General features: G+C 32.4%; 1 protein-coding gene across 3 annotated transcripts in view; it reads right to left on the bottom strand.

The window, feature by feature from the left end:
- Cad99C (cadherin 99C) overlaps nt 1-12,359 on the bottom strand; it is a 212,840-nt gene that overhangs the window by 3,997 nt on the left and 196,484 nt on the right. For all 3 annotated transcript variants that reach the window (XM_035351134.2, XM_035351133.2, XM_085814676.1), the window contains 5 exons: nt 11,581-11,676; nt 11,390-11,464; nt 8,641-8,931; nt 6,679-6,775; nt 407-723 (listed from right to left, as the gene is read on the bottom strand). In XM_035351134.2, coding sequence (XP_035207025.1) covers nt 407-723; nt 6,679-6,775; nt 8,641-8,931; nt 11,390-11,464; nt 11,581-11,676 — 876 coding nt within the window. The remainder of the gene's footprint in view (nt 1-406; nt 724-6,678; nt 6,776-8,640; nt 8,932-11,389; nt 11,465-11,580; nt 11,677-12,359) is intronic.

Genomic DNA, 12,359 nt, shown 5'->3' on the forward strand with positions numbered 1-12,359 from the left:
ATATAAATTGCAAAGAACATATTATATAAATTTAAATTATATTTATAAGCTACATATTATATAAACTTAACTTACAAGAACATATTATAGAAGCTGCAAAGAACATATTATATAAATTTAAAACTTCAAACTTTTATATTTATAAAAGACTATAAAAGGAAAATTCCAAACACCAATAAATTTTAATGCTAAGTAACAAAGAAGACAATCTCTAATAACAGTGTTAGTGAACAAAAAGTCATTATCTTGGGAAAATGAAAAATAAATCTAAACACATTCTGCAATAAATAGAACAACACATATTTTAAATTAGCTACCCTGTGAGTAAAAGGTGGCCATTTTTTTTTATTTAAAAGGAAGTTTTGACTCCTTTTAAATAATAATAAAAAAAGATTCAGATACTCACTGATCTGGATCCTCAAACAGAGGATTGGTGGCAGGAGCCATAAGGTCTCCTTGCTCCTCCAGAGCTGATGGTCCACTGCTTGTTGCTCTCGCAGTACTACTGTGGCCTAGAGAACTGCGGCTCTCATCCAAAGAGGAACCTCCTGTAGAAAAACTGTTATCCGTGTTGTGTCCACCAAAAGCAGAAGCGGATCCATCACGTTGAGACCCTCCACCGATATAGGCAATGCCTTCCATTCCACGAAGCGTCAAGGATAGATGGGTATCTTGAAGGCTTCCTCCTCCATCGTCATCAAGTGGAATGCTCATTTGTAATACCTGGAGTAAACTCGTGGTAAGAGTAGGATCTTAAAAGAATATGAGATTTCAACTTGAACTATCACTACGTTATGCACATCTTAAATGTAAATTACCCTGCACCTAAATAAATTAGCGTAGAAAAGGATTCCATATCCTGAAGAATGTTCTAGTGTTTTAAAAATGGTTATTTTATCTTGTTAATTCTCTGGCAGTTCAAGGATTTTACTCTCAAAAGGCTAAATTAACCAAGAAATTTATTTTTATCCATCACTATCATAACAAAATGCCTAATTCATTTTTTAATTGAATGTTAACGATTAGCACTGACATATCCAGAGCTTTCGCCACTCGGGAACGTATTTATTAGAACGCAGCCTTTTCATTACGAACAAACAAACAAACCTCAAAATACCTAATGCATTATAATGATGTAATTATATAAAATGGCATACATGGGAAACATTAACTCTGTGTTTTATTTTTTCAGTCAGCCTTTAATTTTAGTATTTTAAACAGCTACCTGGCTTGTTTTCTGCCAGCAAAATTGTCGATGAAATTATCTATTTTTTTGCCCATTCGCTGTTCGGTAGACAGTAAAGTTTCTGTTCATCTGTAGGACTCCTGTAACTTTTAATTCATTTTTATTTAGACAATTTCTTTTGATAAGGAGCAATAATTGTGAGGAAAATTACCAACAATATTAAAATATTTGGAACTGAGCTCTGGAAACCTTTCAGAACAGAAAACCAAAGTTGCAAAGTATTAATTTTAGGTCTGAATTTCATCTTCGTTAGCATTAATAGAAATAAAACTCTGACATATTCCTCTCACTACAACGAATTATTTTTTACTGATGTCATCTTTGACTTCATTATCTTTCACTTGAAAATTTTAATTGAATTGTAAGGATTATCCTAATTTACCTAACAGTTAAATTTTGAGTTAAAGTTACTGTCATACCTTTACTTAATTTCAAGCTTACAACTTCCGGCCAGATCATATTATCAGAATCGCTTTTGAATGCAAATGAGGAAAATTATTTAACTGTGAAGATCTACTGACTTCGTTAGAGAGAACCAGGGATTCCGACTAGCGTGCGCTCGACTTTTTAGGCTGCTCTCTCTTAAGCTATTATTACCCTCGGCCGTACTTTAGGCCCTTGATAGCTTCGCCGCTATTTAGAGTTAAGGGGCCAACTCTGTTAGAATCTTGATAGCTTCGGCTATATCTTTTTAGTTAAGATTAGTTTATTTAGTTCTTAAGTTCAAGCCCGAGTGTCGGCTTTATTGTAAAACTCCAAGAATGAGTTCTGTTAAACTTGGACTAATAAAGGGTAATTTCACCCTTCGTACGTTTTGTTCTCTGTCTAAAGAACTCAAGCGATTATTCGCTTATCAGTTCTTAAGATTCTTCAACTTTAACTGTAACTTAAAAGTACACAGGTTAGAATCTTACAGAGTAAGGAAACCAAAGTAAGAACATGAAGTTGTTGAAATCTTATCAAAATTTCTTTGAATATTTGATAAAGTATAAAACCATTCTTTTTCTCAATCTAATTTCGTAAGGCGATTTTCGTCTCGAAATTCATCAGTCATCATCAGTTTCTTCTTTCTTCCCGACAACCCACGACTAAGCCCTATAAAATTAGGCCTTATATATGAAAATTGCATTGCCAAAAATGTGCAGCACAGGACAAATTGTTCCCTCTAAAATATGAAATCTGTACCATGCATTTCCAGGTGCATGTACAACTTGTCAAATATACAAGGATAAGTATTTTCGAATATGTGTATAATTTGGAGAACTAAATATTAATTCCAAGCATGTAGTTTCAGTTACAAAATTTCTCAAAACAAGTTTAAAGATTTTTACAGGAATAGTCTCAACTCTGTGGGTGGGGAGTTTAATAAATATAGTTGATATTCCCATTTAGTAAAATATTCATTAAGCTATAACAACTTAAGAACAAAAATGTTCCATGTCTTTGCCTGAAAAATTTTGCAGAGATGTGTGTGATTAAAATTTTTATGAGATAAGATGCAATTTTAATCGCAAATGCTGCTTTAGTAAATGCAGAATCATTAATAATTAAATTATGGAAATTATTTTAGAATGAATTGCTAAATCTTGATTTCAGATCAGTACTTTGCACTGAAAAATGAATTAAACCAATGAATGTTTTCTCAAATATATAAAATTTTCGTTTAATAAAGAAGAAAACATTTTTTAAAACTGCATATAAAAAGATACAAATGAAATACGTAATTAAACTCTCGAATTCCGAAGTTAAGTTTGTCTATAATTTGAATAAAAAGAATACTCCAATATATATACAGGGATTTATATATATTTTAACTAACATTTTAAATTTTAAGTTCAGACTTTTCTATAAGTTTCTTTTCTTCATTCCCCTAATTGCCAGCGCCAGAATAGTTAAATGTTGTAGTGCGCGTGAACGCATGCATATTTTATAGGTTAAAGGAAGTAGTTAAAAGCTGAGTTTCAATAGGAGAAAGGGGGAGTTTAGGCTCTAGCTGCTGTCTCTCTGCCGCAGGTAAGTTTGCTTATTGCTGGTTCAAGTGGCTTAATTGCATTGTCTTACTGCCACTAGCTTAGAAGGGGGTTGAAGTTCGGGATCTCGCTGAGCCACGTAGGTTAGTTTAGCACTTGCTAAACATTTCAACTTTTAACTTTCAATTACCTGCTTTTCAGTTACCGCCCAAGTAGAGGTAAAGTTTGTTAGCGTCGAGTTGACGCAGTGTAAATTTTAAAGAGTTAATAAAGGGTTTGAACCCTTCTTCTGTGTAGTTTCCTGCTACTCCTGTATCCAAACAGAAGTTAACCCACCTGGACCCTACAAATTGTTCAAACCTTTCCCATTTTTCCAGAATATATTTAAATCGAAAAATTTTTAGAGGGAGCAGTTATTTCAAGGATTTACATAGATAAACACTAAATACGGAACGCTAAATTTTCTGCGTTTTTAAAATTGCGGTACTACTGAGATTCCAACAATCACTTTCTTGTAAACGCTATAAAAATTTGTCAACCAAAGTAATATTTTCACTGTTTTAAATTATAATATTTAATTGGATTTTTAAAGGTTTGGATTCGGAAGACAAAATTTTGAATCTCGAACCTTTTTATAAGATTCGTGGGTTTTAAATATTTGAATGCTTTATTTCTAGTCAATAACATATTATTAAGAAATTATTGAATTTATGTTTTTCATCAAAAAATGTTTTAGAAACCTTAGAGCTCTGGATATTCTATTGCATCACAACATAACATTTTTATAAAAGGTCTTATGATCTTATAATGACCGATTTTATTAAATTATAAATCTTACTTCATTATAAGACAGCATTTGTTTAAAATTCTGACTTATGATGAAATAGAACATTTAGAATAAATTAATAAAATATTTTGTACTCATTAGAAGGACATTGGTAAAAACATATACTAAGATAGTATTGCTTGGATGTAACTTCAACTACCAGGGTGGTTGGTATACTTTAATGGTAAATTCTTGAAAGATTGCCGTTTGAATTTTGCTGTAAAAGCTTTCTGTTAAGAAATGCATGTATTCAGATAAGCAAGCAAGATGTTTCTGAGATGTCTCTCTGAACTCCAGAAACACAGTGCTTGACCAGGCATGAATTTAAAGCTGATTTTAATATTGACACATTTCAAAGATTACAGTTTGCTGCATTACATAACTAGATAGTGGTAGGTGCTCAATTTGTTTTCCTTCATGTGACTAATGAAAAATTTTCATCAGTTCTGAATGACCTTCACTTCTAAGTAATTGAAAATATTATTAGATGATTTTAATAAACGGAATTTTTAGTCACTTATGGCTTTGATTTTTATTCAAATATTTATCACCAATGTTTTTACGTTTTAGATTATTTTTTGAAAGTTGCTCTGAAACAGAGAAAAAATTCTGCCTTTAAAAAATGAGTAATAAAAACATTTTATTTATTTCCCGAAAATATCATGTCTTTAAAATCAACAAATAATAAAATCACTGCAATTATTTATCATATACAAGAATAACAAAATTGCTAAACTAATCAGTATTGCAAGTTAAATCAGCAAAAGTTTTTATCATTTTATTTATTTATTTCATTATATAATTTTATCATATTTTTTTTAATTATATGACACTAGTAAACACACTAACGATTTTCATTTTGCCTTCAGATGAAAAAGAGATCATTCTCTCTTCTAAAAGAAAGGATTATTCTATGCACTAAAATTTGTTTGAACAATCTTGAAGTGAAACTTTACAACGAACTTACATAGCCATTACACATTTAAATAATACTTTGATTATATATATATAAACCAGCATCCTTTATAAAATCTGGTTTCAATTAGAATTTTTTTTTTTTTTTTATCTTGACCACACAAGCGACAATTCGGAATTAAGGCGCAATTAAATTCTTCTGTATAGAGTGGCACTGTTTTGGTGACATTTTGTGAACTGGCTCACCCAGTGACTTAAGTCACAGAAATAAAAGCAGAAACAGTGCTTTTTTAAAAGATTTCAATACTAAATTTCTCTTGAACAGCTGGCCATAGACATTCATTTTTCAAACTGCAAACCTGGTGATACGGTTCAAATTTCAGGTTAAGTGGAATAGTGAAAAGCACTTATTCAGCGGCCACTGGTGAGGTGGTTGAAATTTAAGAAATGAATGAAACAGTACCTGTATTCAGACTGCGACTAAAGACACATAAAGCCTTGAATTTATGTACAGACTCTCTGCAAGGGATATGTAATTAATACGCTACTGAAGATCTTTCATGGAAAAACGAGTTTCATAACATGTAAATGTGATGCTAAAAGAAAATATCAGTATTGTGTCACCTTTTTACGGACGAAAGGAAAGGTAGAATTGTCGATTTCAAGGGCTGTATAAAAACTTGAATTAACTGAAATCAAAATTTTGAGTTTTAGCATTTCTACAAATGAGGATTTGAAACCCGTGTTTCTATATTAACGCCTTGCGGATATTTTAGTATGATTTAAAATTCTTGTAAGGTTCTTTTTATGTTAATTAACCATTTGTTTTATGTTTTGGATGTTTACTATTACTTCTCCCCTTCCGTTTTGCCGCCAAAATGCAAATTAGTTCACGTGCATTTAAAGTTAGGGTTTTGGGTTGTATGAAAAAAGGGGAATTGGGTCTCTCGAGGCCATGTTACTAGATTGCTAGATTAGATAAGATTTGATCTAGCAACCTAGTAGCATTATAATTGCCGATAGTTGAATATCCTCGCCGGTTAAATTTTGAGCAACTTCGCGTTAATTCATCTGTGCAGCTTTTGGCTACTAGCTAATTTAATTTAAATTTTATTTTTGACTTATTGTTAATTTAAGTTTTCTCGCCACAAGTGGTTGGCTGAGTTGTAAGCACCAAGTGCGACTTCTGTTCTTATTTAGTTTCAAATAAAGGTTCATTTACGTCCTTCTCACGTTTTCAGTTGTTACTTTAGACTTAGTGATAATTCGTTGCCAGTTTATCTAAACTTTGGTTACATTTTTATGATAAAAAAAGTTTATAATCTTATTTTCAAATCTTAATAAGCGTAGCTATTTATGATAATATTCGCATACGGTATCTCCAAAATTAAAAATCACTGATACTTTCTTCTGGAATGCCTGTATAAAATATAAGTTTTTTTACTAAAACGTAATCACATAGCCAAAATTACAGTAATTGTTTTATTTCTTAAAATGCGAATGATAAATCTAAAACCATTCTTTCAAAATGGTATTAGCATAATCTTTTGAAGCATTCTGTGTAACTGCTCGGATATCGATATTATAACTATTTTCTGGACACTTCTGCAGGAAGTAAATATTAAAATGAGAAAATATATCTATACACATATGTTTATTAAAACCAGAAGTTTAATTTCTATAAAATAATCAAAACATTTTTATTGTAAAAGAAACATTACCTGAGTTTCGTATTCCTTTAAACTGGGCTCCACGAAAACTGGTTCGTACCGCGGGGCGACGTACAAGCGCTTTACTCTTTCACGATAAGCAATATATCTGGAAGAAAGAAAATTCGTTGGCATTTTAATATTTCAGTAATAAATTAACGTAGTCAGCTTCTGCTTAACTACAAAATACATAAAATGTGTTACCAATACCAAAAGTCAGGAACTACGTTTAAGAAAATTGTATTTCTACGAATTTGCAATTTATTGTGTTACCAAATCACCAAAGAACTGCTTAAAATTAAGATTTTTAAAAAAAGTTTATTTTGAATTTTTTTTAATTACAATTAGTTACAATTATGTTCAATAAGGTTCAATTTCTCAAAGGCATGATTTCTATTCAACATGCTACTAACGTTAAAGCATTCTGGTAAAATTCATTATAAAGATTAAACGGCTACTGCAGCCTTACGATCTTTCGTTCAGCTTTAGAAAATGAGACATAGTATAATAGAATAAGAACAGTTTTTACAGGATTGAAGAACACAATAAAGCATCTGTGGGAAATTGTTCTGTATAGTGAAAGATTAGCAACTGTGGATGCAGTCCCAAAACGACCCCCTTGTGGCATCATCAACGCGTGCAGCAGCAAGATCCAATTAAGTTTCACCTCGGAAAGATGCTGTTTCAGTGTTAAGATAGTTTTTGATGAAATATCATTGTAAAAATTCAACATTTTGACGAGCTTCTTGTTCTTGATTGGTGAAGTTGTACTTCACCTGAGGTTCACCTGTGGTGGATATAATGAAATCTAAAAAATTTGCGTAATAAAATTACCCTGTCGGCTTATAATTTCACTTATTCCTGACTTGATTGCATTACTGCCTGTGGCAAATTCTCTGACATTAAATTTCTTATAATATCGACTGTCTTTTAGATTATTTGTATACTTTGTTATCCGATACTCAGTTATCCAAACCGAGTGTGATAACATTAGTTTTCTGTAACTGATGTTTCGCATAATTATCTTCACCTCCCCCCCCCCAATATATAAACTTTTTATATTGAGTTTTATCTACTGATAACTAAAATATGAGAAAAAAATGTGAAAAAAACACATAAATCTAGAATATTTCACATTATAAACTGCAGATAACTTCCTGTTTGTTTTATCAGTTGTTTTAGTAACTAAAGACTGTTAACTTGCTTTTAGCTGAAAGAATGATTATTTTTCCTTTTTAATTGATAGTTATGGATCACACACTCTTGAAACTGATTTTTATCTATCCTCCAAAACTGCAACAGATTGAATTAAAGAAGAGAGAGAGAGACTCTGTAATAACAAAATTGGAATCAGAGACAGAAATCTTAATTCAGAAATCAAAATGATTACTAAATGTCTTAATCCACTACCACGCACGAACTATATAATACGAACTGTTAACAGCAATTTTTCTAGTGATTTTACCAATAAACAAAAAAGGGGTGTTTTTCTGAGCGGTAGGTGAAATGCTTAGATTTTTCCTTTCTACTAATCAGTTATCAGAAACCAGTCATTCATTATCATCATTGTCCATAGCATGGGGTAAGTCACAGCTAAAATCAGTTTCCCTGGACCTGGTAATCCTACAATAGACCGCAGTGATTAGTTGATTGGTACCAGTGGTAACATGTGAATAAAGTGGAAATGTTTCACCAAAGTGCTGATTGCTTTAAATTTTCTTTTTGTGTAATATTAGAACTATATTATCCAATACTAAGAAAAGCTTTAAGAAGAATTTACATCGCTACACACGTATTTTATAATACAATTTTACTTGGAATTTTAACTGACATCCGTCGAGATAAGTTCCGACTATATTTTCGCTTAATCAATCTTAAAGAGAGCTGATTTTCGCTTAATCGAGGTTCTGCTAAGTCAACATATAATTTCCTTTCGTGCTAAAATCATTTGAAAAAAATAGAAAATTTACTTACTTGGACCACATACAGCAATGGTAAACTATTCCAACAAACCCCAGGACAACAATGATGCAGGCAAGGGCGATCAGGGCAGCACCAAGATCGCTGACATCTCCTCCCGCAGAAGGTATCCTACTATTTCCACCGCCACCTGCAGTACGAACGATGACCACAGGAGGGGACGATTCTGCAGGGGCAGTTGGGAGAGGAGTCAAAATAGGAGGGCGAATCTGGACAGCCTGAGCCCCAAGTGTCCTAGATAGCTCTGACAATAAGCTGTCTGTTTTGCCATGTTCAAGAAGAGCCCTGAAATAAAAGAATCTGATTGTTATAACTGAGTCAGCAATATATTCTATGCGATAATAATCACATATATAAAAGAGCCAGTACTTTTACGGAAACAATCCAGGAACCATATATCCAGATAATTTATAACTATGTTCCGGCACAAAGGCACCAGCACAGTGTGTACGAGGATATTTTTTAATTCCTTTGCTGAAATTTCTGCAGTTGTCTTTAACTTAACATTTAATTTCAGGTAAACAGCGTATTTGAAACTATAAGGCTTAATTTAATTAATGCAAAATCTCTAAAGAATCTTAAAAACTGCTTTATACTCTCACGGTTTAGTGTACTCTCATAATAAGTAAATGAAAGGAGTTTTAAATAGCAGCAAAATTTAAAGTTAAGATAGAAGTTGGGAAAATTCAGCCAGCAGAAGTAAAATTCCTTTGTTATTGTAAAACATGAATACTACTGTGACTAACTAGTGAGTTTTTATTTTGATTGGATACTAAAACGTAGTCGTGCAGATAGCCGAAATAGGTGCTAGTATCTAAGTTTAAACTTTTAAATTTTCAGTTTAATTCATTGTTGTGTATAGGTATATTTGTTCAAAATGAATCTTAGTCCTTTGATTTCTGATGCATTTACTTAATGTGCTTTAATGTATTAATATTTAAGTATAGGACGCAAATTCGCCTGTTAGTCTAGAATATTTGACTAGTACTTAGATTAGACCAAATTTAGTTTAACCTTATAAAATTAATTTTTGACTCATTTGGTGATCTTAAGACTAATGCCTCAGGAGGCTGTTCCTATAATAAATGGAGCTCGAAACCAAAAACTTTATTAAAGTTTAACGCACTCACTCAGCAGCATTACGTAATTAGGGTTTTAACCCTTTCGCCGTCCTCTCCTGTCCACGAAAACTTCCCCCCAGCGGCCGTCTGTTTTTTGTAGCGTGTAATGTTGTTTTCTCTGTATATCATAACTTTCCATACATGACTTTCGTAGTGGATGAATGTCAATGAATATTAAGTAAAATTTTAAGGAAATAAAGCATAATGGAAAAATAATAATTATGGACTGTACTCATCAAACGTATATCCTTCTTGTCTTTCCAATTCACAATCTCATTTTTTCTCTTTTTCTGCTGAGTAGACCTTGAAGCCATATCTCACTGTAGAAGAACGCTTGAGGCGCGTTACGGCCGCCCTGCGGAAGTTTCGCGGAAGAACGCGCTAGACGCGTTACGGACGACCAAGAGGTTAATTCGCTTTTCTGATAACCTTTCAACTGGGAATTGAAACGTTTGGGTTTTGTGGTAGGTGTGCGATGACGGCTTTATCGTGCAAGCCAAGAATTTTCCATTACGAAGTTGGAATCGTTACGCAAGTAAAGCGATTTTGCAGAAAAGTACAGTCATTTTATTTCAGTCCCTTTTTATACGATAAAACTAAACCTTTTTTATAATGCTGCCAGCACCTTTACAAAGGATGCTGGATTCAAATTGAAACCAGACTTACATTAAGTTGATGGTAGCTTTATGCTGGAGTACTGTCGTGAAAGTTTTTGCACTAACATATGCTAGGCAATCTTTATTAAGTTGCCGGCACCATTATATGATGAAGCAGGATTAAAAGAATAAATCAAAATTTAGAAATCGCATAACCTCAGATCAAAACGAAACATAATAAAAATGTAAATTGTTAAATATAAAACAGCAAAGATAAAAATAATATTAAATAGATATAAAACAGACAAAAACGCAATTTAATTTTAGTGCACCTATACGAACTAGAGTGCAAAGAATAAATGGAAAATGATAGGAAAGATGTTATTGTCTGGGTTCGCGATTGAAATATCACTTTTAGGAGGCTTTTTCCGTTTATCTTCGCTAAGCGCCACTCAGTTTCCTACAGGCTCACTGGCCCTATGTTTCACTTAGCATTTGTTCAATGTGATTTGTTGCTGCCTACGTTTTAAAATGTTTCTACAGCGAGCCCTGGCACTGTCACTGAAAATGCGTACGTCGTAGCTTGCTACTGCTTTATCGGTGCGATATTGTTACGTGAAAATTTTGCATCATACCCAGTTTTGCATAAATTTCGCAGATCTGAGAAGCACGATAATTTTTCTTTCTTCCTTTTCTTTTGAAGACATTTCATCCTTAACTCTTTCTTGTTGAGCTTATTTTTAATGATCTTCTAGTACCTTCTCCACGTCTTCATTGTTAACTGCAAAGCCCATGGTTTTGCTTAGAAATATATTATCATAGATTAAAAAAAAGGTCTGATGTGTAAAGCGCTTAAAGCACAAAATCTAGACATAATTTCTTCCAAGCCGAATTCATAGTCCTGTAAACGACACTTGCTGCCAGGCTTTGTTAATGAGAATTAAGCAATGAAAAATATTCAAATGATATTCCTGGAAATAGTTATGCGAAGTAAGGTTAATTATTATAAGAAATGACACTACTTACATTCTAACTTTCGGATCATCTGCTCGCAGTATCTTCATTGATGCAGGGTCAACAGCGTAGAACCACAGGTCACTCCTAAGGAGAAGATACAGAATAACCAGATTTCAGATCTTGTAGGGTAACAAAGTCATTGAAAAGTATAAATTCTAAACTGACTGGAGATAAGCAATTAAAAACAAATTCAGACTTACCCTGATGTGTCAGTTTCAATTGTATTGTTTTTTATCATTTTTAGGGAGACAACTTTCTCCACGTCTGCTATTACACCTGTTCGGTCTTGTATTAGCCTGGAATTGTAAAATAATGATAACAAACGACATTTTAATAAAAGGTAAATTCACCTACATGAAGTTTTAATACAATTCATACTATTAAATTAATCACCGACTTTTATTTTGAAAACATTAAACTCCTATACACTCGTATTAACAACCCAGTAATAAACTTTCATCGTTTTGCCCTCTTATTTCAGTGCCAGAAAAATGCCACTAATTTCATTTAAAGAGATGATCTGCAGAAGAATGTTAAGCAGACGCTACTGAAAAATGAAAATAAGGAGTTTTGTGATTGCTATAAACTCACATTTTTTCTTTTGTAATGCACAATATCAACTTCAAATTTACCTCATACTACTGCACAACTATTCAGTCATAAATCAGGCATGTTTCAGCATTGCTGGGATCTAAATTCCATGGAAATCGGCTTAACATATATAATATAGTATATTAAGATTGAATTGGTAAAGCTGAAAGCCAGTAAGATTGAATTGGTAAAGCTGAAAGCCAGCCATTTTCAAGTCTTTTTTAAATAATATATATTTTTTTTTTCATTTTCGCGTAATTCAAGAGTAAATGTGCATTAAGTGATCAAACTACTTTTGTATGTAAAAGTGTCGGATTGCGACATCTGTCCTGAAAATGATCTTTTAAGTTAACTATATTCATTGATGAATTACGTCAATTAAAATTTG

This window comes from Stegodyphus dumicola, chromosome 4 (assembly GCF_044657685.1).
Source record: "Stegodyphus dumicola isolate Sdum_Otavi_A_Nest chromosome 4, ASM4465768v1".
Taxonomy (NCBI): Eukaryota; Metazoa; Arthropoda; class Arachnida; order Araneae; family Eresidae; genus Stegodyphus; species Stegodyphus dumicola.